General features: G+C 51.5%; 1 protein-coding gene across 1 annotated transcript; it reads right to left on the bottom strand.

Moving 5' to 3' along the window:
• Positions 1 to 5,277: 5,277 nt before the first annotated feature.
• LOC147599888 (olfactory receptor 14A16-like) lies at positions 5,278 to 19,454 on the bottom strand. The gene is made up of 2 exons (XM_086753284.1): positions 19,435 to 19,454; positions 5,278 to 6,259 (listed from the first exon to the last, which is right to left on the bottom strand). Exons 1-2 carry the CDS (start codon positions 19,443 to 19,445, stop codon positions 5,278 to 5,280), a joined length of 993 nt encoding a protein of 330 aa, XP_086609410.1. The 5' UTR covers positions 19,446 to 19,454.
• Between the last annotated feature and the right edge of the window lie 1,744 nt (positions 19,455 to 21,198).

Consider the following 21,198-nt stretch of genomic DNA (forward strand, 5'->3'; position numbering starts at 1 on the left):
CCAGGAACTGTCTTTCGTGAAGAATTGCAAGACTTTCTGCTTCAAATAGTTCACACAATGGTTAGCAAATTATTAAGCAAGTAGTTAGCAAAACATTAAGCACTATTTATCAACTTGATTCCTTAGGATGCACAGCAATAATTAATCAATGCCATATCTATTAAAATTTCTTTAACTCCTTCTCTCAACACGTTTCAACATTCAGAGCTGCATGACCAACATTCACATTTCGTGGAGGAGGAAACAGATCAGGTTTCTTTTCAGAGTCTTTTGAACCCATGTTAAATAAATCTACCTCCGAAGAGGTTTCGTTATTAGCAAGCTCAGTATCAGGAAAAGAACTGATAGGTGGAACACGAGGCAAATCTGGCGTGTGAGACTGTGGCAACGACAGCGACGGTAAAGGAGTGGAAGCAGGGTTTACAAGCTCATGTTGCAGGGGAACAGGAATACAGCACGGAGTTTTCTGCACTGACCCGCAGCACGGAGTTGTCTGTGCTAATCCCTCCCTCTCACCAGTTTCTGGGGAGATACAATTGTTACAGGGGGACACGCTTACAGGTTGAGGCTCTGGTAATGCCTGACGCCTCAGGCAAAGAATTATTAGTAGATTCTGTTGAAACGTTCTCAAGGGTTAGCATGATTTGTACCCAAGTGGCTAAGTTTTTGCAAGCTTGGCTGTCTCCTGCTGCAGCGGCTTTTTGAAGGCTTGCGCCCACTTTTTCCCAAGCCTCTAGTTGGAAAGTTCCCTCTGCAGGAAATTGTGGATGATTTTCACGAATCCGCTCTAATAAAGTCATTAACTGTGGGCTGGTAACAGTCCTGCCCTGCGTTTTCAGCATTTTTCCCATTACATCAATGCTTTGCATCTGATCTGAGGATATTTTCCCTCCCATGGTTCCCAGTTGCTCACCTGTATGCAGGTGATGGGTGCACCTCCTGACATGTGGATCCTCAATCCCAGTTTCTTGATTCCGGCCTCTGGTTCAACTGGGCTATGCCACCAGTGCGGGCTTTGTTCAAGCCTCTTTTGAAGTTTCGGTCCCTGTTCCTTTTGAAGTTGAAGTGCGTCCCTGTTCGGGCGCCATCTGTGGCACATGGAGACAAAGTAACAAGCGAGACAGCAAGTGAGTCAAAGTGCCGCACTGAGGGGGCATTTATTATTACAAGCAGTGTTTTATACTCTTTACCCAGATGCTCTTTGTCTACTATTTCTATTCCTATAGGGCAACTATTAGCACGATCTCTACCACCCCACCATTTGTCCAATTAGCTTCACACTCCTGATTGACATTGTAGCATTGTTCTTCATCACGTACTTCTTACTTTGTCCATCACACCGTTGCTTCTCAGCACGTACTCTTGCTTTGTCTGTTGTGCTCAGGTCCTGTTCGCTTCGATACATTCACCCATATTCCCATCCGCATTACTCACCTGGGTCCATTCGCTCACATCCATACACTTGGTCATATCCACTACACAAGTCGAGTCTGTTTTGCCCGTGATGGTACCTTTAAGGATTTCTTCCCATCCTTATCTCAAACGTTGAGCCATTTTCCTTATATCATCTCCCCCTATTTTCTTGGAGGGTGGGGGGAGTGAGAGAGAAACTGCGTAGTGTGGTCCCGATCGGGGTTGAACTACGACAGGTTGACACACCGGAGGGGAGGGATGCCATCCAGAGGAACCTTGACAGGCTGGAGAGGTGGGCCCATGCAGACGTCATGAAGTTCAACCAACCCAAGTGCAAGGTCCTGCACCTGGGTCATGGCAATCCCAGGCACAAATACAGGTTGGGCAGAAAACAGATTGATACCAGCCCTGAGGAAAAGGACTTGGGTGTTGAGAAGCTCAACATGAGCTGACAATGTGCGTGTGCAGCCCAGAAAGCCAACCGCATCCTGGGCTGCATCAAAAGAAATGTGGCCAGCAGGATGAGGGAGGTGGTTCTGCCCCTCTGGTCTGCTCTCATCAGACCCCAGCTGGAGTACAGCATGCAGCTCAGCAGTCCCAAACATAAGGACATGGCCATGATGGAGGGAGTCCAGACGAGGGCCACGAAGATGATCAGAGGGCTGGAGCACCTTTCCTATAAGGACAGGCTGAGAGAGTTGGGGCTGTTCAGCCTGCAGAAGAGAAGGTTCCCTGGAGACCTTACAGCGGTCTTCCAGTACCTAAATGAGGCCTACAGGAAAGACAGGGAGAAACTCTTCAGCTGTTGCGATAGGACGAGCGATAATGGTTTTAAAACAGAAGGAGGTTGATTCAGGTTAGATAATTAGATATTAGGAACATTTTTTTTTTAAACTGAGCATGGTGGAACACTGGCCCAGGTTGGCCAGAGAGATGATGGATGCCCCATCCCTGGAAACATTCAAGGCTAGGTTGTGCAGGGCTCTGAGCAACCTAATCTGGTTGGAGATGTCCCTGCTCCTTGCAGGGGTATTGGACTAGATGACCTTTAAAGATCCCTTCCAACTCTAAACATTCTATGATTCTATGGTTCTATTCTGGCTCTGCACCCTAAGCAAGTGTGCCCACAGTCTGGACATTACCTTGGATTTGCTGAACACTGGCCTTTTTCCTCTTAAACAAGGTTCTAGAACTGGTCACCTCCCCTCTGATCTCTCCCCACCTCTCCACAGATCTGAGTAGCATCTTGCCAAGGCACTGGCCATCATATCTGAGAAACCGTGGCAGTCTGGTGAGGTCCCGGATGACCGGAAGAGAGGGAACATAACCCCAATTTTTAAAAAGGGGAATAAGGAAGACCCAGGTAACTCCAGGCCAGTCAGCCTCACCTCTGTGCCTGGCAAGGTCATGGAGCAGATTCTCCTGGAAACCATGCTAAGGCACATGGAGAGCAAGGAGGTGGTTGGTGACAGCCAACATGGCTTCACCAAGGGCAGATCGTGCCTGACAAATTTCGTGGCCTTCTATGACGGGGTGACAGCATCACTGGACAAGGGGCAAGAAACAGATATCATCTGCCTGGATGTGTGCAAGGCTTTTGACACTGTCCGGCATGACACCCTTCTCTCTAAACTGGAGAGACATGGGTTTGATGGATGGACCACTCGGTGGATAAGGAGTTGGCTGGATGTCCACACTCAGAGAGTGGTGGTCAACAGCTCAATGTCCAAGTGGAGACAGGTGACGAGTGACGTTTCTCAGGTGTCCGTGTTGGGCCCGGCCCTGTTCAACATCTTTGTCGGCGACATGGACAGTGGGATAGAGTGCACCCTCAACAAGTTCGCCCATGACACCAAGCTGTGTGGTGCCGTCGACACGCTGGAAGGGAGGGATGCCATCCAGAGGGACCTTGACAGGCTGGAGAGGTGGGCCCGTGCCAACCTCATGAAGTTCAACCAGGCCAAGTGCAAGGTCCTGCACCTGGGTTATGGCAATCCCAGGCACAAATCCAGGCTGGGCGGAGAATGGATGGAGAGCAGCCCTGAGGAGAAGGACTTGGGAGTGATGGTGGTGCTCAACATGAGCCGGCAATGTGCCCTTGCGGCCCAGAAGGCCAACCGCATCCTGGGCTGCATCAAAAGGACCATGGCCAGCAGGTCAAGGAAGGTAATTCGGCCCCTCTACTTCGGCCTGGTAAGACCCCACCTGGAGTACTGTGTCCAGCTCTGGAGCCCCCAACACAAGCAGGACATGGACCAGTTGGAGAAGGTCCAGAGGAGGCCACGCAGATGATAAAAGGGCTGGAGCACCTCTCTTATGAGGACAGGCTGAGAGAGTTGGGGCTGCTTAGCCTGGAGAAGAGGAGGCTCCAGGGAGACCTTACAGCGGTCTTCCAGTACCTCAAGGGGGCCTATAAGAAAGATGGGGAGAGGCTGTTCAGTAGGGCCTGTTGTGATTGGACGAGGGGTAATGGTTTTAAAATAGGGGGAGAGAGATTTAGATTGGATATTAGGAAAAAAAATTTTTACAATGCGAGTTATAGAACACTGTCCCAGGTTGCCCAGAGAGGTGGTGGAGGCCCCATCCCTGGAAACGTTCAAGGCCAGGCTGGATGAGGCTCTGAGCAACCTGACCTAGTCAGGGATGTCCCTGCTCCTTGCAGGGGTGTTGGACTAGATGACCTTTGAACATCCCTTCCAACCTTAACCATTCTATGATTCTATGATTCTATGTCCCAGACCCTTCTTCATGCTCCCCAGAGGCCCTGACCTGGGGAGGATGTGAGCTGTGGTGTCTGGGGCCTGGTGACCCTGCACTGGCCATGCTGGTCAGGGTGGGAAGAAGACTCAGCTGGGTGGGGATCATGGCTGCTGAATATGGCAGGTTTTAGGGGTCTGTGCAGTATTTCCAAAGACACTACAGGTATCCAGGTCGGCCTCTAGATCCAGCCAGTGGTAATTCATTAAGGGTGATAGGAACTTTTCTCCAGCGTGGGCCTGCTGGGTCCCCACTGCATCTTGTGCAATTGCAGAGTCTGTCTTTGGTTCTGGATGCCTTGGTTTAGGACTTTACCTTGAGATGACTCCACTGTGGGCAATCCATCACCATGTGAGGTGCCAGTCACTGCCCACCCAAGGCACATGCTGCTCCAGGAGATCCACTGGGCTCTCCAGGAAGCTCTAGATTCCCCTCTTGAAGGGGTTCTCTGCCATATGGAAAGCCCCAGGTACATACCTCAGTAAGCATTCACTCTCCCCACTGTGATTAGACACTGACGAACGAGTCCTAAACCCAACCATTGATCACAAGGTCACTGTAAAGTTTTTGATCCTGAACCCATGGAGCAACAGACCTGTTTGGAGTCCAGTTTTTCTGGACCCATTCTTGACACCACCTTTAGAAGAAAAGGCCAACCTTCAGGCACTGCACTGGGGAGATTTCATTTTATTACAGAGGTGCTAGGACAGAGTCAGCTCTATCCCACGCTTCAGCAGACTTCTACAGAGGCTCAAAAGTAGAAAAGAGTGAGTTAATTCCTCTTTATAAGTGAGGGAAAAAAATTAAGAAAAAAAACATAACAGCAAAATATAATGTAATGACACAAATACAATGAATAAAAAAAGGTCAGATTTTCTGTAGGGCACCGTCGGAATCACCTGTGAAGAAAGACAGGAAGTGTCTGACCGCTGAAAAATGACTGAGAAATACATTTCCAACCTCCCTTCTTTAGAACATTAATGAAAATTATAACAAAAATAATATAAATAACTAATGACAACGATAAGAATACAGATCATGACAAGGATAATGATGACAATGAGAATGATAAAAAAAGGACAGGCCTATAATTGTATTGCACCAGAGTCATCTGTGGTTAGTGATGAGAAGTGTATCACTATTCAGAAACACCCATGAAATCACTTTCCTAATGGCATCCTTGAGCTCCTGGTTCCTCAGGCTGTAGATGAGGGGATTCACTGCTGGAGGCACCACAGAGTACAAGAATGACAGCACCAGGTTCAGAGAGGGAGATGAGATGGAAGGGGGCTTCAGGTAGGCAACCATGGCAGTGCTGACAAACAGGGAGACCACAGCCAGGTGAGGGAGGCACATGGAAAAAGCTTTGTGCCGTCCCTGCTCAGAGGGGATCCTCAGCACAGCCCTGAAGATCTGCACATAGGACACCACAATGAACACAAAACAGACAAATGAAAAACAAAGACTAACTACAATAAGCCCAGCTTCCCTGAGGTAGGAGTCTGAGCAGGAGAGCTTGAGGATCTGGGGGACTTCACAGAAGAACTGGTCCACAGCATTGCCCTGGCAGAGTGGCAGTGAAAATGTATTGGCAGTGTGCAGCAGAGCACAGAGAAACCCACTGCCCCAGGCAGCTGCTGCCATGTGGACACAAGCTCTGCTGCCCAGGAGGGTCCCGTAGTGCAGGGGTCTGCAGATGGCAGCATAGCGGTCATAGGCCATGACAGTGAGAAGATAATACTCTGCTGAGATAAAAAAGAAAAAGAAAAAGACCTGTACAGCACATCCCTCATACGAGATGTCCCTGGTGTCCCAGAGGGAATTGGCCATGGCTTTGGGAACAGTGGTGGAGATGGAGCCCAGGTCAAGGAGGGAGAGGTTGAGAAGGAAGAAGTACATGGGGGTGTGGAGGTGGTGGTCGCAGGCTATGGCAGTGATGATGAGGCCATTTCCCAGGAGGGCAGCCAGGTAGATGCCCAGGAAGAGCCACAAGTGCAAGAGCTGCAGCTCCCGTGTGTCTGCGAATGCCAGGAGGAGAAACTCAGTGATGGAACTGCCGTTGGACATTTCCTCTCTTTGGCATGAGGCACTGTCCAAAGAGGTAAGGTCATGTGATCAATAGCATGATCAATAGGGCATGCTTCTCTGAGAAAAATTCCATTCAAATTCTGATAAAGACCCAAAAAACCACCCTTCCCTAATCACAAAACCCTTTGACCAGTCCCTTCCATCAGCTGTTGTTGGTGCTGGGTGAGGGTGCCACTGGGAGCAGGGGCCTCTGCTGTGAGCTCTGGGAGAGTCGGTCCTGCCAAACAGCAATGGGTAAATAGGAACACAGGTGACCTCAGATTAAATACACTCGTGATACCAAAGAGCTTTGCAGCATTGTCACTCCCAATTCATGCAACTGCAGAGCAGAGCTGTAAGGATTTTGTTTTGTGTATTCTGTTCTTATTGCCACAGCACTTCTGAGACACATTTTTAAGCCAGAAAATCCCCAGAAGAATCTGGACACTGCTGAGAGCAGAGGAGTCCATTTTACAAGTGCAGACCTGCAAACTCCTCACTTCGTGTCATTGCACCCGAGCAGGATCTCATCTCTCCTCACCCAGCCAGGGACACAGAGGGCTCATTGTAGCTGCACACATAGAGATGATCAGCAGCATTTCCATGACCTCAGCATAGAGGTGTCTTCTCCATGGGGCTGCTAGGTGACACAGAAAGCCCATGGTAGAGCTGTGCCCTTGGGGAAAGCAGCCTCCGTCCAGCAGGACCCTCCAGGGAAACAGCTGAATGTTTCAGTGGTGGGATGTCCTGACAGGAGGGTCAGATCATTGCCAGCCCCACACACTACAGCTCCCAGGCCCCAAAATATAAGAAGCTATTTGGATGCTTTTCCTCCATTGATACATCTGCATGAGACGAATCCCAGCATCAGTGTCTGAGCTGCTGATTAATCCTCAACCAGGACACAGTGAATCCAAGGGGAAGAAGAAGGGAGTGTGGAGAAGAGAGGAGCATGCCAAAGAACTCCTGTCAATAGAGGAAGACAAGGAGACATGGTCGGACACTTGAGCATTTCTCTTCTTTGGTGGTTGGGCTGGTGGGAAGGCAACTCATACCCAAGTCTCCATGATGTTAAAGGGTGGGCTGCTCTGCTGAGGGGGAGAGGAGACCGGGAGGGTTCTCTGGGAAAGGCATCTGCCCTGCAGGGAAATGCCTACATCCCCCCTTGCAGTGCATTTCTGTGAGCAGCTCCCTAACACTCCCTGCCCCTCCCTGTGCATCCTGGAGCTGTCCCTGCCAGAGGCTGTTCCCCTCTCCCCGTGTCTCTGTCAGTGGTCACAGACCCCATCTCACCCACTGAGTGCTCAGCTCTATCCTACAGAAACCTCCTGGCAACAGGGCACTGCCCAGCAACGTCTCTGTGGATGCAGGGGCTAAGAAGCTGCTCAGAAAAGTCCTCATGAGAATTTGTGTCTCAGTGCCTTCTCCAGAGCAGAGAAATGAATTTCCACCTCCCACTGCCCACCAAACAGAACAAGAGCAAACACAAAGCACAGACTCATTTCACTTTCAGATAAATGCTGCCTTTATGTCCTTCTTGAACAGGACCCTCTGTAAATGGGGCGATCTGGGCCTGTGAGTAGCCCTGACCCACACAGCACCCTCTGGACAGCAGAAGGACCCTGATCGGCCACAGCTTCTTTCCCCAGCACCGTGGGGAGCTCACAAAAGGAGGCTGAGTGCTGAGCCTGGCAGAGGCAGAGTCCCTGCCCCAGAACACAGCCCCTGGGGCGCAGGGACCCTGCTCTGAAGGACAGCCCTGGGCACCCCTGGCTGCACACACACATTCACACCCTGCAGCCGTCCCTGGGAGAAGGCAGCCGTCGTGCCCTGTCCCTCTGACAGTGCAGCAGGGAATCCCTGCTCTGGAGCATCTCCTCCTCCTCCTCTACAGCAGAGAAGGTCTGAGAGTGGTACTTACAGATCCCGCAGGCTGAGGGAGGTGCCAGCTTTACAAAATCCCTCAGAAACTGAAGCTTCAATGACCTGCAGCCAGACACTTAATATGTCAAGGGCTGTGAAGTTTTCTCCTCCAGTGGCCTCTCAGTGTTCCCTCACCCCAGGCTGCCTTTAACCTCTCTCTGCCTCGCTCCTCTCCCCTCAGCTCATGCAGGCAGAGCCCTCAGCCCTGCTGCGCTTGGCAGAGGAGCTGCTCCTGAGCAGAGTTGTCTCTCTGCAGCACTGCCCTGTTTGCGATGAGTTCCCTTTGTCCCAGGAGCCCAGCCCAGCTCAGCAACAGAGGCCCAGCCCAAGGTGGCACTTTCTCTGCCCTCCTGGTCTCCCTGGAGATGTCTCTGGGGCTCCAAGGTCTGACAGCACCTGGGAGGCAGCCCTGTCTCTCCTGGGGAGTGTAGGCTGATGCAGAGTGAAGTAATCACTGTCCCTCTCTGAACATTGCCAAGACTGATTTTGGAAGTGAGATTTGTCCTTCCATGGTGTTGTCATCCAGGAGAGATGTCAATGCCCACCTGCCTTTACCCCGATCCCTGTCCCATTGCCAGGCAGGACACTGCGGCAGGGACAGGCAGGGGTCATTTCTACCCACGCAGGGCAGGGATTTGAGTCTGTACAGGTGTCTCCTCCCTGGTGAGAAGCACAGAGCCTGGAGTGGGGTTCACCTCTGCCCAACATACCCCACAGACCTTGTCGTAGTTCAGCCCCGATCGGGACCAGACTACACAGTCTCTCTCTCACTCCCCCCACCCTCCCAGAGAGTAGAAGGAGAGGATATTAAAAAAAAGGCTCAAGGTTTGAGATAAGGACGGGGAGAAATCCTTAAAGTTACCATCACAGGCAAAAGACTTGGGGAAAAATACTCATTTACTTCTAAAACTAGCAGGAGAATGAGACAGAGAACAAGATAACCTCCCCCCAACCCTCCCTCTTCCCGGGCTTAACATTATCACTACTACCTTCCCCTGCTGAGCAGCACAGGGGGTAGAGGGAATGGGGGTTGTGGACAGTTCATCATGGATTTTTTTACTCCGCTGCATCATCATCGGGGGAAAAACTCCTCGCATTTCTCCTCTGCTCCAGCGTGGAGTCCCTCCCACGGGCCACAGTCCTTCGTGGAACTGCTCCGGCATGGGTCATCTCTTCCACGGGGTGCAGTCCCTCTAGAACAGCTGTCCCAGCATGGGCTCTCCACGGGCCACAGCTGCCTTCAGGCCTCCATCTGCTCTGGCGTGGGGTCCTTCACGGGCTGCAGGTGGATCTCTGACCCTCTGTGGACCTCCATGTGCTTCAGGGGGACAACCTGCTCCACCATGGTCTTCACCACGAGTTGCAGAGGAATCTTGGCCAGGAGCCGCGTTACTCCTCCCCCTCCTTCTTCACTGACCTTGGCGTCTGCAGCCGTTCCTCACAACAGGCTGGCAGACGCCTCTCAGGATCCTTTTTACATCTTATTCACTTCTCATCTCCTCTCCACTTCTTGCAGCTGGGCCGGGCAGAGTTGGGCCCAGTCGGCTGCCTGACGGGAGGCCAGAGGGTGAGGCCTGCAAGGCCCACGAGGCTCGCGCCTCCCCCCCTCTGCCCCCGCTCAGCTGCTTCACATCTTCTCTTTTTCTCTTCTTTTTTCTGTTTTCCCCTTCTTAAATACATTATCGCAGAAGCGTTATCACGGGACATTCTGCTACCAATTGGCTTGGCCTTGGCCAGCAGTGGGTCTGCCCTAGGCCCGGCCGAGTCCACTGAACAAAGGGGAGCGACTTCTAGCAGTTTCCTACAGAAGCTACAACCTTAGGCCCCCCCTCATCCAACAAAACCAGAACAGACCCAAAGGAGGCAGGAATCCTCTTCCCTCAGCTCAGTGTGCACAAAATAGGGGCTACAGGCCAGCCACTTCCCTGAGCTCCCACCATCATCCATGGGGATGCACAGTGGCAGTGAGATGCTCACACACAAACACCTGCTAGGCACTGGAGGTGCCAGGGGTGGTCCAAGACTTGTGTACATGTCTGTAAGCTGTGATGGAGCACACATGGGACACCTGCACCTGCCTGAGTGTCAGCTGTGGGGCTGTGAGAATGGGGTCACTTTGTCACCTCAGATTGCATTCAGTGTTTAGGGCACCTGAACATCTGGTAGACTCATTTCCAAGGCAGCTGCTGGACTTCCAGATGACCAAAAGGATGAGTGCACCAGAAGGGGAGTCAGATCTCTCTCTAGGTCCCATCCTCTATACTCAGTAGAACTCAGCTCACTGCAAAACTGCATGTGCACATCCCTCTGTCGCAGGCACTGACATTATTTCAAGGTTTTCCCTCAATGGCATAAGAAAGGTCGCTAGTGCCCTGTCTGGTCCCTGGGGGTGGCCAGCACAACTGCTTGTGGCTGGCAAATACAGCATGGGACCTCCAGGAAAGCCATGTCCCCCTGGAGTAGGGGCTGGGCAGAAACCCCAGAGCCTCCCAAAGGGAGGAGGAACATCACACCAGGGTCACCACTCATGTCCCTGTGCTCTCAAGCCCTGACAGTTCTCCTCTCCTTTATCCTCTACCCATGTACCTGATGACATAAAGAAAAACCATGCCACTGATGTCCACAGCGTGGCTGGATCACAGGCCCTGCCACCCAGGGACATTCTTTGTGGTCCCTTGTGTTCCTGGAGATTGGACAAGGCACTGCAGAGTCACCTCTTCTCTTCTCTTGCAAGGTCCCAAGCGAGGCTAAACTACGACACATGGGAAGCAAGGCAGAAGAGCAAGAGAACTCAGGTTTGAGATCTCAGAGAAGCAGACATTGGCCTGCTCAGGGTTGTTGTTGTAGGAGACCCCATGGAGAGGAAGCTTTGAATGATAAACATCTATGACAGCTGAGAGTCCTTTAAGGACATCTTCCTCCAAGCACAGGAAAGGTCTGTCCTGATACTCAGGAAAACAAGCCTTCATCTCAGGAAACTGGCTGGGCTAACCAGGAGCCTCACGGCTCAGCTGCAGTGCCAAAAGGCAGCACGCAGGAGCTGGAAGCAGGGACAGGCTGCAAAGGTGGAGTTTAGAAAAGTTGTCTGGAGAAATAGGAATTATCTTAGGGGAGTTAAAGCTCCCCAAAAGTTCAAGCTTGCAAGGAATGTCAAAGGGCAACAAGATGAGCTACTACTGCATCCTTAACAGTTAAAAAAACCCCAAATAAATGGTGAAGTAGGCCACAGTTCAATTTAGAATAGAATAGAATGGAACAGAACAGAACAGAACAGAACTGAATGGAATTGAATTTTGCAATTGGAAGGGACCTACAGCAATCATCTATTCCAACTACCTGACCACTTCAGGGATGACCTGAAGGTGGTGAAGGTGACCAGTGAGGTGATTCTCCCCCTCTACTCTGCTCTGGTGAGACCCCACCTGGAGTACTGTGTCCAGTTCTGGAGCCCCAACACAAGAAGGACATGGATCAGTTGGAGAAGGTCCAGAGGAGGGCCACGAAGATGATCAGAGGGCTGGAGCACCTCTCTTATGAGGACAGGCTGAGAGAGTTGGGGCTGTTCAGCCTGGAGAAGAGAAGGCTCCGGGGAGACCTGATAGCGGTCTTCCAGTATCTCAAGGGGGCCTACAAGAAAGATGGGGAGAGGCTGTTCAGTAGGGCCTGTTGCAATAGGACAAGAAGTAATGGTTTTAAAATAGTGGGGGGTAGATTTAGATTGGAAATTAGGAAAAAAATTTTTACAAATTTCTACATTTCTACATTTCCACAAGTTGTAAAACAGTGAAACAGGTTTCCCAGAGAGGTGGTGGAAGCCCCATCCCTGGAAACGTTCAAGGCCAGGCTGGATGAGGCTCTGAGCAACCTGACCTAGTTGGGGATGTCCCTGCTCCTGGCAGGGGTGTTGCACTAGATGACCTTTGAAGGTCCCTTCCAACCCTAACCATTCTATGATTCTATAATTCTATGACCAAAAGTTAAAACATGCTGTTAGGGTATTGCCCAAATGCCTTTTAAACACTGACATGGGGCATCAACTGCCTCTCTAGGAAGCCTGTTCCAGTGTTTGACCACCCTCTCAGAAAAGAAATTCTTCCTAATGTCCAGTCTAAAACTCCCCTGGTGCAGCTTTGAGCCATTCCCACACACTCTGTCACTGGATACCAGGCAGAAGAGCTCAGCGCCTCCCTCTCCACGTTCCCTCCTCAGGAAGCTGTAAAGAGCATTGAGGTCGCTCCTCAGCCTCCTTCTCTCCAAACTAGACAAACCTAGTTTGTCCTCAGCCGCTCCTCATAGGACATGCCTTCCAGCCATGTTGTCCTCCTCTGCATGCATTCAGGTACCTTAAAATGCTTCTTAAATTGTGGGCCCCACACCTACACAGTGCTCAAGGTGAGGCCGTATCAATACTAAATACAGCAGGATAATCACTTCTTCTGACCGACTGGTTACACTGTGTTCAAATTTAGGAAGAGTAGATGAGCTAGGTCTGAAGTACCCTGTGTCTTTTTTTCCTCTGTCTTCACTAGCAAGGTCTCTGTGATGGATTCACTGGACCCCTAGCTGTACTCTAGTTTGGGTTGACTGAGGAGCCTAAGTCAGTCAACTAAGGATAACTCATGGCCTGCAGTGAACCTGCGAGCTGTTAGGTCCTGGCTCACGCACAAGGGAGAGAAGGTGCCTCAGAAAAAATATTTGAGAGGTGGTCTTGAAGCCCCAAAAATGCAAGATAACTAAAGTACAGAAGAAGACACCAGAGCTAAAATGATGACGTCTATCTTGTCTGTGCTATTGACTAGCAGCCAACTGCTCTATAAATACTACCATCAGGATGGGCCCAGTTTGAGCTCTCCCTGAATGGCAGCTGGACTGCATGCCAGGTGACTCTCCCTTTGAGGAGGGACACCTCTCACAGTTTGAGATCCCTCACCTGAGACTAAGGGATCTTAGTCTTCGTAAAAAGAGTAAGGGATCTTATCTTGGCATAAATCTCTGCCCAAGGAGGGGAGATCCCTTACTGAGGACAGATCCCTGCTAAGTGACTGATAGCATGCTGAATTAATCCTAATGAAACATTACTAATCCATGTAGCTACTCAATATTAATTATCATCAACTTTGTAGAGATAATTCCATTAGACACAAAACATTGTCGTATTTCAGCCCCGATCGGGACCAGACTACGCAGTCTCTCTCTCGCTCCCCCCACCCTCCAAGAGAATAGGAGGAGATGATATAAGGAAAACGGCTCGAGGTTTGAGATAAGGACGGGGAGAAATTATTAAAGTTACCGTTATGGGCAAAACAGACTCGACTTGGGGAAAACTATTAATTTATTTGTAAAACTAGCAGGAGAATGAGACAGAGAACAAGATAACCTCCCCCCACCCCTCCCTCTTCCCAAGCTTAACATTACTACCTCCCCTCCCGAGCGGCACAGGGGGGGAAAAAGTGAATGGGGGTCACGGTGAGTTCATCACATGTTGTTTTACGCCGCTGTGTCATCGTCAGGGGAAGACCACCTCGCATTCCTCCTCTGCTCCAATATGGAGTCCCTCCCACGGGCCACAGTCCTCTGTGAAACTGCTCCGGCGTGGGTCATCTCTTCCACGGGGTGCAGTCCCTCTAGAACAGCTGTCCCAGCGGGCCCTCCATGGGCCACAGCCTCCTTCAGGCCTCCATCTGCTGCGGCGTGGGGTCCTCCACGGGCTGCAGGTGGATCTCTGCCCCTCCGTGGACTTCCATGGGCTGCAGGGGGAAAACCTGCTCCACCATGGTCTTCACCACGAGTTGCAGAGGAATCTTGGCCAGGAGCCGCGTTACTCCTCCCCCTCCTTCTTCACTGACCTTGGCGTCTGCAGCCGTTCCTCACAACAGGCTGGCAGACGCCTCTCAGGATCCTTTTTACATCTTATTCACTTCTCATCTCCTCTCCACTTCTTGCAGCCGGGCCGGGCAGAGTTGGGCCCAGTCTGCTGCCCGGTGGGAGGCCAGAGGGTGAGGCCTGCAAGGCCCATGAGGCTCGCGCCTCCCCCTCTCTGCCCCCCGCTCAGCTGCTTCACATCTCTCCTTTTTTTTTGTGTTTTCCCCTACTTAAATACGTTATCACAGAGCCGTTATCATGGGACATTCTGCTACCAATTGGCTCGGCCTTGGCCAGCAGTGGGTCTGCCCTAGGCCCGGCCGAGTCCACTGAACAAAGGGGAGCGACTTCTAGCAGTTTCCTACAGAAGCCACCACCTTAGGCCCCCCCTCACTAACAAAACCAGAACAAAGTCTGAGGCTGAGTTTGGCCCTTGCAGCACCTAGGCTTCACAAGGAGTTTAGAAAGCAAGAGGATCCACTCTGAACTTCATGACTTGGCAAAAGAGTCTTCCTTATCCTTTTCCTTACCCTGGTAAACCACTGTGAAACTTTGTTAAATTCCATCAAGTATGTCAAACTCTGTTTAATTATTATTTTGCCTCAATAAAACGTATTAGAGCTTCTCTCTTTTGAGTGAGGCGCATTCCTCTCATCCGAGAAAGCAAGTCCATGGAAAAGGACACGATACACCCAAGGGTGCTGGGCAAGCTGGACCTTGCAAGATTGTGCTTGTCTGCCCTTGAAATTTCAGGGCCCTCTGGGAAGGCTGTTGACTGCAGAAAGGCAGATGTTGCACCCATCTTCAAGAAGGGTCAGGAGGAGGAATTGGAGAACTACAGCCCAGTCAGCCTCACCTCATTTCCTGGTAAGATGGTGGAGTAAATCCTCCTGGAAGAAAGTTCCAGGCCTGAAATGGACAAGATTGGGAAGAGTGAGCAAGCGCAAATAAATATCACCCTTGACAAGCCCGGTTGCATTCTCCATGAAGAGGAACAGCTGTGTGCACAAGGGGAATTAATGGGCCCTTACTTTACCAAGGCCTTTAACACAGGCCCCCTGGTCTCTCTGTATCCGAACCACTGAGCTCTGGAGTGGGTGGAAACTTGACTGAGCCATGCAGTCACAGTGCAGCCAGTTACTAGTGGCCTCCTTCAGTGACCAACGCTTGGGACAACACTGGTTGATATCTTTACTAATGGTCTGTAGTGCGTTTTGGTGTTTTTTTAATTTAATTGGACATTCATTTAGGTTTTTTTTTCTTTTTTTTTTGATAATTAGATAATCATTCTGTATCCAGGTGCACGTCATTCCCCAGTGCACATCATTCCCCAGGTAAAAGAAGTGGATACTGGTGTCAATGGGCGAAATCAGGCAGCTACAGGCTGGAGTGGAGAAAGCTCTGATCTGAACAGAGGTGCTGCCAGTCCCAGGTGGCTGAGGAGAGACATGTGAGGTTGTACATGGGGATGAAGACTGCTCATAGAGTGTCTGACATACAGGGTCTTGACTTCCGTACATATTCAGATTCAATCAGGACTCCAGATCAGTATCAATAGGAGTTTGCTGATGGCACGTAATGCATAAGCAGAAAAAATGGCGTGGTGCATAAAGAATAAATTGTTTCTTACTGACATTTATCATTGAGAACTTTATGCTTGGACTACATTCCTGTAGCCTCTCAAATTAGCCACCTAAGAACGGAGGAATTGAATTACACCCAGAGTCTTGGCTTGTTAGGGCATTTTGCATGTTAATGAGCCCTCTGGTGCCAAGTTCCTGAACTGCAGGCAGCGAAAGTGGATTCAAGAGGCCTCTAGAGCAGTAAAAGTCAGCAGCAAACCACGTTTCTGGGGATGTCAGTGGGCCCCACTGAGGGCCATCACTGAAGAGACCATGAAGGAATGAGGAGATAAGGTTGCTATCCCTGTGAGGTGGTGAAGTAGGAAGTTACAGGCACTGCTTACAGGTTGAAAATCCAGTGTTAAGGTGACTGTGAAAGCCCTTGACATGTTCCATTGAGCAGGATGATCAAGGACTGACCCCATACCCTGGGCAGGGGGATCCTTTCCCTCACGGGATGCTGAGGGCCATTCCTGGGAGCAGTGAGATGTGAGGGTGTGTGATGCTGAGTGCAGGAGAGCAGTAGGACACCTCTCAGCCTCTATGGAGATTGGGGAATGGGAAAAAAAAAAGCCTTGTGGCTGTAAGGAACTGGTGTACTCCTAGGGGTCTCACTGGAAGACACAGTAGCCACAGTAGAAAGGAAAAGGATTTCAGTTCTGTTGGGGGGTTCCAGTCTCAACAAAGAGACCATCTCCACCCCTGCTTCCCCTCCTCACTCTGACCCCTTGCTGTCCCAAGTTTGACTGAAATCACAATGGCTGTGAGTTCCCCATCACCCGTGCAGCTTCTCCCAAATACCTACTAATGCTCCTCGATTAAAAAAAGTGTGTGTCGTAGTTCAGCCGTGATCAGGACCAGACTACGCAGTCTCTCTCTCGCTCCCCCCACCCTCCAAGAGAATAGGAGGAGATGATATAAGAAAAAAACAGCTCATGGTTTGAGATAAGGACGGGGAGAAATCCTTAAAGTTACCGTCACGGGCAAAACAGACTTGACTTGGGGAAAACTATTCACTTATTTCTAAAATTAGCAGGAGAATGAGACAGGGAACAAGATAAACTCCCCCCACCCCTCCCTCTTCCCGGGCTTAACATTATCTCTACTACCTTCCCCTCCCGAGCGGCACGGGGGGCGGGGAAAAAGTGAATGGGGGTCGCGGTCAGTTCATCACGCGTTGTTTTACACCGCTGTATCATCGTCAGGGGAAGAACTCCTCGCATTCCTCCTCTGCTCCAGCGTGGGGTCCCTCCCACGGGCCACAGTCCTTCGTGAAACTGCTCCAGCGTGGGTCATCTCTTCCACGGGGGGCAGTCCCTCTAGAACAGCTGTCCCAGCGGGGCCTCCACGGGCCACAGCTGCCTTCAGGCCTCCATCTGCTGCGGCGTGGGGTCCTCCACGGGCTGCAGGTGGATCTCTGACCCTCCGTGGACCTCCATGGGCTGCAGGGGGACAACCCGCTCCACCATGGTCGTCACCACGAGTTGCAGAGGAATCTTGGCCAGGAGCCATATTACTCCTCCCCCTCCTTCTTCACTGACCTTGGCGTCTGCAGCCGTTCCTCACAACAGGCTGGCAGACGCCTCTCAGGATCCTTTTTACATCTTATTCACTTCTCATCTCCTCTCCACTTCTTGCAGCCGGGCCGGGCCGAGTTGGCCCAGTCGGCTGCCCGGCGGGAGGCCAGAGGGTGAGGCCTGCAAGGCCCATGAGGCTCGCGCCTCCCCCTCTCTGCCCCCCGCTCAGCTGCTTCACATCTTCTCCCCCTCTTTTTCCTGTTTTCCCCTACTTAAATACGTTATCGCAGAGGCGTTATCATGGGACATTCTGCTACCAATTGGCTCGGCCTTGGCCAGCAGCGGGTCCGCCCTAGGCCTGGCCGAGTCCACTGAACAAAGGGGAGCGACTTCTAGCAGTTTCCTACAGAAGCTACCACCTTAGGCCCCCCCCTCACTAACAAAACCAGAACAGTGTGCCAACCCTCTGACTCACTAGAAACCTTCTGTTTGGCTTCGTGTCCCAGCCCTGAACCGCACATCCTCCTTCTTCTGCTGCCTCAACATCAAAACTGAACATATTTCATTTGAGCATGACACACTTCCACCCCTCGCCATTTCACATTTTCTTCCTCACTTTTACACACACACTGCCACACACACCCCACTGCATCCTTGCACTCCCATGTGTCTCACAATCTTTCCTCTTCCCCTGCAGTGATGGGAACTCAGCCCAGGACGTTTGTGCATCTTGCATGCTCATGGATGTTTCCTGAGGTCCATCCAAGCATGGAGAGTGAAGGAAGAAAACAGAGGTGTCTCAGGGCTGAAGGCCACCCATGGCATGAAGAGACAGAGGACAGTGTCTCCATGGGTCCCTTGTGCCTGTCTCCCAGACATCCTTCTTGTCCACTGCCAACAAGTTGTTCTGTGCCAGCCCCTCTCCCAGGAAGACTCCTGGCCCAGGGGCTCCTCAGGCTGCTGCAGCTCCCCAGCAATAGAGAAAGCTGCCCCGAGCTGGTGCATTCAGAAATAGGTTTCTCTTGGTCATTGGTCCCCTCCTGGAAGCACAGAGTTGCTCCTTTGCTTATCTCCAGGAATGTCCCTGCCCCCAGAGAGCCGTTCTCCAGGGCAGTGTGTCCATGCTGACCTGACTTGCTGCCCCTGACCCCTCCCTGTGCTCTCCACATGGCCCTGAGCTGCTGGCCCTGCTCTGCAGAGTGAGGGGCCTGTGGTGAGAAAGCCATGGTGTGATAGTCCCAGGCAGATCCCTATGTGGAATGTCGATCGTTCACCATCTCCAAGGGAACCAGACACCCACATGACTCAGTCCAGGCTCATACTTGAACACCTTGCCCCACGCACTCCTCCCCTAATCGCATGGAGAACCCCAGCACAGCAGCACGGCACTGTGGGGGCAACTCCTTCAGCCTGACCTCAGGTTTGGAAGAAGAGCCCAACCTCCAGACACCGATAACGTAGAAATTTCCTTTTATTACCATGATGCAACATGGGAGGCTAGCTCTACCACTGTTTCAGACACACATGAACAGACCTCTGGGTCAGACAGGCTGGGTCCATGCCTCTGGTGAAGTGGAGTGCATGTAGGCATGGGGAAACATGCTTATCATACCCAAATACCCAAAGCAAAGAGCTCTGAGGTGTATTTGCAATGACTTCTGTAGAGACATGGGCACCTTAATGCTTCTGAGAAAGAGCTGATTGAATCAGCTTCTGCACTGTGTCTTCCAGCTCCTGGTTCCTCAAGCTGTAGATGAGGAGGTTCACTGCTGGAGGCACCACCGAGTACAGAGATGACACCACCATATCCAGCAATGGGGAGGAGATGGAGGAGGGCTTGAGGTAGGAAAACATGGCAGTGCTGATAAACAGGGAGACCACAGCCAGGTGGAAAAGGCTTTGTGCCGTCCCTGCTCAGAGGGGATCCTCAGCACAGCCCTGAAGATCTGCACATAGGACACAACAATGAAAACAAAACAGACAAATGCTACTGAGAGACTAACTACAAGAAGCCAAACTTCCCTGAGGTAGGAGTCTGAGCAGGAGAGCTTTAGGATCTTGGGGATTTCACAGAAGAACTGGTCCACAGCATTGCCCTGGCAGAGTGGCAGTGAAAATGTATTGCAGTGTGCAGCACAGCATAGAGAAACCCACTGCCCCAGGCAGCTGCTGCCACGTGGACACAAGCTCTGCTGCCCAGGAGGGTCCCGTAGTGCAGGGGTCTGCAGCTGGCAACGTAGCGGTCATAGGCCATGATGGTGAGAAGCCAGTACTCTGCTGACATCAAAAAGAAGAAGAAAAAGACCTGTGTGGTACATCCCTCATAGGAGATGGCCCTAGTTTTCCACATGGAATTGGCCATGGATTTTGGAACAATAATGGAGATGCAGCCCAGGTCAAGGAGGGAGAGCTTAAGGAGGAAGAAGTACATGGGGGTGTGGAGGCGGTGGTCACAGGCTATGGCAGTGATGATGAGGCCGTTGGCCAGGAGGGCAGCCAGGTAGATGCCCAGGAAGAGCCAGAAGTGCAAGAGCTGCAGTTCCCGTGTGTCTGCGAATGCCAGGAGGAGGAACTCCGTGATGGAGCTGCCCTTGGGCATCTGCTGCTTCTGGACATGGGAACACCTGTAAAGAGCAAAAGTCATTGCAAGCTCAAAGAGACTTTTCTGAGCCAAACTAAAGAAGTTTTGTACAGACTCTTCCCTTTCCTAGAAAATCTGTCCCTTTTTTTTCTTCCATTTCTAAAGACCTTCCTTCATCTCTGTTGCTGAAGCTTTGGTTTGGTGCTTGCTGAATGTGCCGTGAGGAGCTGGGCCTCTCCCTGCTGGCTGCCCAGGTGTCAGCCCTGCTCTGCAGCAGTGAGTTCATGGGAACGGTGGAATCAGGGGCCAGCTCTGGTGTTCGACTTTGCAGATGAAACCACCCCTAATGCAGAAGGGCTTGTCAGCATCCGCATTTCCTGTTCTAAGAAATGAAGATGGTAGGAAAAGCAGATGGAAACTCAAAAATTGAAAAAACCCCTCATCTTTTTTGAAGAGTGTTTTAGCATGTGAGTAAGTCTCAGTATTTCTTCTGCACTCAGGGAGAACAGAGTGAATCCTGCATATGAAGAGGATTGCCTCTGGCTTAGAGCAGAGTGAGGGGAGCTGCTCTGTCCATCAGTCACACGTGATCTGGGCTTGCAGCATTCTGAGTTTGAGGGTGAGTACACTGCTATGTTTTTGTGAGATGCCAGCAGACACTGCTGAGAGCACAGGGATCCACTGCAGACCACTAAATATCTCACCCTTACTCAGGGTCTCAGCACCTCTCTTCTAGCCCAGCTCAACAGCATTTCTTTGGTCATAGCATCTCTCTGCTTATCCATGGGAATTTCAGATAACACAAAGATGGTAAGAGGCAGTTTGGCATGCTTGAGGGAAACTCACAGCATAGAAGGACACCTAAAGATTTATGTAAGTGTTTTCACAATGGTATCTCACAGAGGGAAAAGCAGCTCCTGCCCCAGCCCCACAGCCTGCATTGCCCACAGCCCCACAGGTGAAAGCTGGGACACTTGTTCCCATGGACACAGCTGCAGGAAAGGACCCACAAGATCAGGGGGTGGCTCTGCAGCTGGAACTCCCCTCCCCAGACAGCCTGACAGCAAGAACAAGACCCCAGCAGCAGCACCACAGAGAGGTGGAGGCACAAGGGCAAATACAGCCAGGGTGCGGCTGAGAGAGGACAGGGCACAGGCAGGCGGGCACTGGGGACAGCGTCCCCCTCCCCCAGCTGTGCGTGCCCCCTCCCCGACACCACCATTGCCGGGCAGCTGCTCTCAGCCCCTGTGCTCTGCAGAGGGCCGTGGGCACATGGCTGGAGAGCTGCAGCACGGCTCTGCTGGAGCTCTGGCTGCAGAGGAGGGGGTTCATGGCTGGGACCCCACAGCCCTGAGGGCAGAGGCTTGGATGGGTGGGAGAGGAGGCCAGGGGGCTTGCTCAGAGGAAGGGGTGTGCACTGGAGGGGATGCTACAGAGATTTCTGAATTCTCCCTCC

Source organism: Chlamydotis macqueenii, chromosome 8, assembly GCF_036417535.1.
Source record: "Chlamydotis macqueenii isolate bChlMac1 chromosome 8, bChlMac1.mat, whole genome shotgun sequence".
In the NCBI taxonomy this organism is placed as follows: Eukaryota; Metazoa; Chordata; class Aves; order Otidiformes; family Otididae; genus Chlamydotis; species Chlamydotis macqueenii.